The sequence below is a fragment of the Lathyrus oleraceus genome, chromosome 1 (assembly GCF_024323335.1).
Source record: "Lathyrus oleraceus cultivar Zhongwan6 chromosome 1, CAAS_Psat_ZW6_1.0, whole genome shotgun sequence".
In the NCBI taxonomy this organism is placed as follows: domain Eukaryota; kingdom Viridiplantae; phylum Streptophyta; class Magnoliopsida; order Fabales; family Fabaceae; genus Lathyrus; species Lathyrus oleraceus.
In genome coordinates, this window is record NC_066579.1 from 92,297,100 (window position 1) to 92,302,934 (window position 5,835).

The 5,835-nt window shown below is 30.9% G+C and overlaps 1 protein-coding gene across 1 annotated transcript; it reads right to left on the reverse strand.

The window, feature by feature from the left end:
- Positions 1 to 532: 532 nt before the first annotated feature.
- On the reverse strand, positions 533 to 3,908 carry LOC127093252 (uncharacterized mitochondrial protein AtMg00810-like). Its single transcript, XM_051032164.1, has 3 exons — positions 3,765 to 3,908; positions 3,379 to 3,711; positions 533 to 544 (listed from the first exon to the last, which is right to left on the reverse strand). The coding sequence occupies exons 1-3, from the start codon at positions 3,906 to 3,908 to the stop codon at positions 533 to 535; spliced, it is 489 nt and encodes a 162-aa protein (XP_050888121.1).
- Between the last annotated feature and the right edge of the window lie 1,927 nt (positions 3,909 to 5,835).

A 5,835-nucleotide genomic window follows, 5' to 3' on the forward strand; every position in this document is an offset into this window, starting at 1 on the left:
TTCAGTGTGCAGATAAGTTACTTGAGGATAAACAACAGTTCAAGTTTGGGGTTGTGACGACAGTCGTCATTACATAATTTTTACGAGCAATTTTAGATAAAATCAAAAAAACGATGAGAAAAATTCATATCAAATTGTGAAGAAGTGAGCAAAAATCTATCAAGAGGAATAAATATGGACTTAGTTATTGAAGAAATTGTGAAGAAACGAGCATTTTTCAGCACAATTCAAATCATGATGCATGTCTAGTAATTTCATTACATTTGGAGTTTCGTAACTCAAATTGAGATGGGGATTTTTTGAAAAAGAAAGCTAAAAATAATTTTGTTTTGAGTTTAACATGAAAGTTGCAGCTTTTTCTCTTAGCTTTCCAAAGAATATTCATATTTTTGACCATGAATACTTTTGAACTGGGCTATGAGTTCAACATGAAAGTTGTAGCTTTTACTATTATCTTTCCAACGAATATCCACACGCCTCAATCGAATGCTTGAAGCTTAAATTATAATCTACATAGTAAGAAAGTGTCAAATTATAGCTTATTCTGAAAATAAGTAAAAAAAAAACAAATTTAAGACTTAACTTTAAAAACATTAAAAACTATAAAATTAATGCAAGAAGTTCTATAATCTTCGTAACATAAAGTAAAAAAGGGTGTATTAAAAATGCATTGATCAAGTGTCTACCTTGTAGTATGCCTTTAAGAAAACTTCAACTTATCCATCGGAAGAACATTATTTCATATTTATTCTCGAGGTTGATGTTTCTCCACCTCTTCTATGTTCGAATATTGAAGAAATTTCTTCTTCTTCACCATTTTTTGAATAAGAGGTTCCTTCATTTGATGTTGAGTCTTTCTAAGATCGTTCAACTACTGAGTATGTTCTTTCGAAGGATTCTACCAGAGTTGTATAATAGGAGTGTGATGAAGTTGGTGATTCTTTAGTTTTTGTTTCTTCATCTTTGAGTAATTGAATTAGTTTGCTCAATTTATCTACCATCTCCTTCTTTCTATATTTATTCTAAAATTCATGAAAGCTCTCATCTTTTTATTTAAGAATTGGATTAAATTTCCAATTCTTAACTCTTAGATATTAGTTAGTGACGAATTTTCTAATATAACTTCTAACATTTCTAAACTTTGAAAAAAAATTAAAAGTGGTATCTTCATCTTCTTCTCTTCATGTGTTCATCTTCTCATATTTGATACTTCGAGAGACTCCATATATCATCTCAATATTATCTCATATTTCCTTGGAGGTATTACATTGATGAACATAGTAAAATTTATTATCATCTAGAGATATTATTATAAAGCTCTTAGTTTTAAAATCTATTACAAACTTTCTCTTTTCCTCTTTGGTCCAAAGGAAATCGGATTTATCTGCTACTTTTCCATTTACTTAGTAAGTAGGGATAAACTGACCATTGATGACAGTTTCCCAAAGCTCGTGATTTATACTTTGAATAAACATTTTAAACCTAGATTGTCAAATATCAAATCTACTATTATTAAAAAGTGGTAGTGTGTTTAGAAAGGAACTCTCGTGGAAGTCATTTTCCTTCTTATATTATTAATCATTAAATAATAAGTTAGATTTTGATGCCACTTGTTAGACAGGTGACTTCACACATAAGAGGGGGTGAATTATGTGCTTAAGAAAAATATGGTTTTGAAAAAAATTTGAAAATAAAATCAGAGTTAGAAAACATTTTTAGTTTAAGCAGCAAATAAATAAAATAGAAGAATGTAAAATGCCGAAATTAAAGAATTTAAGGGAAGAGAGAAGACACCAAAAATTATAGAGGTTCGGTCAAACAAAGAAAAAAGACTTATTCATCTCCCCATAATTGATCTTGAGAGTATCCAATAAACTTAAGAGTTTTTAGTAGAGTAAACTCTCAAACCCCCTTATACAAGAATTTGACCCAAGTGTTTAACCAATTACAAAGATAAAGGATAGAACACTAATATAACTCACAAACTTTATTCGGCTGACTTATACTTGTTACCCAAGAATAGAGTGTATAAAACACAAAATAGAAAGACTCAGTTAAAACAAAACTCTCATACGGAGTAGATATTCTCTCTTCAGCTCCTCGTCTTTACAAAGGAGATCTCCTTCTTAAATAATAACACAAAGTCCAGCTAGAAAGCCCAGTGGAGTTTGGAGTATAAAGTGGTTGAATGCCAAAAAAGCTCATGAGTTCAATCTTTAATAATGTTAATTGTAAGTCTTGATTGATCAAATCTTGATTAAATATGAACCTCTTCATTATAACAAATTCAATCTTGCTGAAAACATATTCAAAATAAATCTTTCCTAAAACCAAAAACATGTTATAACAATCATATCACTAATTTTGACAGAAAAGAAAACAAATCTTGCACGCCAAGCAAACAGTCCAAGACAGGATGTCTCACAGAATATCAGACATTTTGCTTAACATGTTACTATCCACGTATCTTCATAAAGCAAATTCTGAATCTTAATTAAAATATATCCAATATTAACTTGATAATTAAGATTTTCAAACCCTCAAGTAAAGTATTAAGAATAAAATCTCTTCCAAAACATAGATGTTCTTTAATAATGGAGATTTTCTCACTAAATGCAAATCTCAATCTTATAATAAATTCCAATCCAATAAGATCTCTTCATGCAATATTTGTACAATTAAATCTTCAATCAATATCTTTGCAAATCAACTTCATCAATTTCCTTGTTCCTACCGTGCTTTCTTATTTATTCAAGAACTTTGTAGAGGAAATTGAAGACTTAGATATTGGTTTGAAGCGTGGAAGAAAAAATAGAAAAATGTGGTCTTTTTAAAAATTTAAACACGGTAATTTTTATTTGTTGTGCTGAATTATCCAAGTGACATTATTATTGAGATGTATGGGCCAATAAAAGTTCCAGTACACCTAAAAAAACATTCACCCACACTTCCAATAATTGTTATAAGCTAATAATGCACAGGCCTAAAGTTGATTTGAGATTCTCAAATTTCAAAACATCGAGAGCATTTGTGAATATAATAACTAAATGTTAGTCTATTCGAATATGCTCAAGAGTAACTTTCTTATCTTGAACAAACTCCATGATGAAATGATAATCATCAATATGATTTATTCTTTTGTGTTGAACATGATTTTTAGAGGTGGAACTCAAGTTGTCACAGTATAATGTCATAACATCATGTGCCACATTATATTCTTTGAGAATTTCTTTCCTCCATAAATTTTGAGCGCAACTACTTCCAACCCTACTTCTTCCCACTCAGCATCACAATATACAACTAGCAAAGAGTTGGTATCAAAAGAGTATAAAAGACCATAGTCAGATGTTCCACTTATGTACTTAATGATTCTCTTACCTTTAGTAAGATGAGTAATCTAGGATTGGCTTGAAAGAGAGCACACACACCAATAAGTAAGTTATTGTCAGGAAGACTACCAGTGAGATATAATAGGAAACCAACCATACTCTTATAGAGGATTTTATCAACATTCACTCTTTGTTCATCTTTAGACAACTTGACAAGAGTGATAGTAGATATATGTTTGTGCCAACCATTTTTCAGGCCATATTTCTTCATAATGTTTCTAGCATATTTACTTTGAGAAATAAATATTCCATCATTCATTTGCTTCACTGGAAAACCAAGAAAGTAGGTAAGTTTACATACCATGCTCATCTCGAATTCAACCTGCATTTATGAACAAAATGATATACTATCTTACTTGGCATCCATCAAAACACAATGTCATCAACATAAATCTGAACTATCATAAGATTCTCATTGTCTTTCATAATGACACCTTTCATGTTATTGACATCATTACCAACATCCTGGATGACTTCCACATCCAAGCACCTATTGAGAAAGGCATTTCTCACATCCATCTGGTAAAGTTTGAACTTAACGAGACAAGACAGTCCTAGTTGTTCATTCTATCTCTCATCATCCATCCTTATGTGTGTGACCCTGTAGGTTCTCGTGACGTTGACAATTATATCAAATCACACATTTATTATAATAAACAGTAAACGGTAGCTAGCAACACATCACTGTTATCCAAGTCACGAAAATGTCATGTGATATGACAAAACCTTTCGTGATAATGTTTGTGTGTACAAATATGTTTTTGCCCTCATGTCTATATTGAACACAAGACATAAACTGTATCACCCTTGTCAAGTTCAATATTGGGCACTTAGACATTTATATTGTTACACAAGATGAAAAAATTCCATATAGTTCACTTATGTCCCATCATCATGATTTATGGAATAACCATCAACTGTATTTTATGGTCATGTAGTTACAAACAGCATTTGATAAGCAATAAAATACTCGACTCCTACATCTAGAGTCCATATGTAGCGATAATATTTTTTGAGATTAAGTTATTGATTAACTTAACTCGCAAATCAAGAGTCGCCACCTCGTTTTTATTGTTTCCAAAGGAAAAGGGAAAAGTACGAACAAAACCCAAAGAAGTTTTAAAATAAAACTAGTAAAAAGAGAACAAGGGTCCCGGGGTTAGTTATACAAAGAGAAAGTATTAACACCCTAAACATCTATGGTACTCCATGAGAACCTCTTTGAAAATATGCATATTTTAGCTTGAAAAATATGTTGTTTGTTAAAAGATTAGAGGGATGGGAAAAGAAGCATTTTATTATGATTTGGTGTTTGCCAAGACTTTTAAAGTCTCATGCCTACGTACCAACAAAGTGCAATGGAGGATCAAAACCTCGTAGTTTGTGGTAAAAAAGACAAAAAAAGTTTATTTTGATTCATTTTTATGGAAAGAAATTTTGTCATTTTAAGGAGAATACTCAACTAGTCACCCACAAGTACGATAACTTTACATCATCATGAGAAGGACTCCAACTTGATTAAGGATCAACAAGTATGCCACTAGCTCTCACAGATGGAAAATAATTATCATTAATACTATGGAGATATGAGAATTATAACTCAACTATGGAAATGACTCATGTCTAATGCCTTGAGAGAAAGTTCAAAAAGAGAAAATATGCACAAATGACACAAAAATGGTTTGAATGAGTTAGACATCTTTTTAATCTTTTTGAAATTGGTCTAAGTATGCTTAAGATGGATTGACATTTATATAAAAAAGTTTTAAAATCACTTGACAAAAGTCAAGGTTTATTGAGAAAGGGGTTCAAGTTAAAACAAGAAGGTTTTGAAAAAAAGAGAGAAGATTTTGAAAATTAAAGAAGGGGAAGGAGAAGAAGAGACTACCCTAAAGAAGTAAAGTAAAAGCTAAAGAAGAAAGATCTAACCAAGAGATAGCTAGCTAGCTTTGTGACACAAGTCAAGCAAGAATTCCCTCCTTTGGATTAAGCCTCAAGCAAGCAAAATAAGCAAATAGTAATCCAATGTGTCAGATGAAACTAAAGTAACCAAGCCAAGTTTTTTACAGAGAAGTCCAAAGTCAAAGGTATCAGATGGATTCCATAGTCTCAAATCACAAGTCCCAAAGCAAAGGTCAAGATCCTAATGATAAGTCCATAACTCCACAAAGATGCCAAGGATAATAACCACAAGTCCATGAATCAATATAACCAAGTTCCTTTTATAGGTTTTTCCTTTATTAATGTATTTTAAAATAAAATAAAAGTCCAAATAGACAAAGGAAAATGAGCATAAACATAAACAAAGGTCCAAGTGGACAAAGAGCAAGTATGATATGAGATGCTAAAATAAAAGTATAAAGTAAATAACAAGAAATAAAAGCATGACGTAAATGACACTAAAATAAAGTTAATATAATAAGATGTTAGTAAATGTTAGTGAAAA

Coding starts and splice junctions, on each gene's coding strand:
- LOC127093252 (XM_051032164.1), bottom strand. CDS start 3,908: ATGGATGTGAGAAATGCCTTTCTCAATAGGTGCTTGGATGTGGAAGTC. Junction 3,712..3,764: donor AGATTTATGTTGATGACATT/GTGTTTTGATGG, acceptor TCATAAATGCAG/GTTGAATTCGAGATGAGCAT.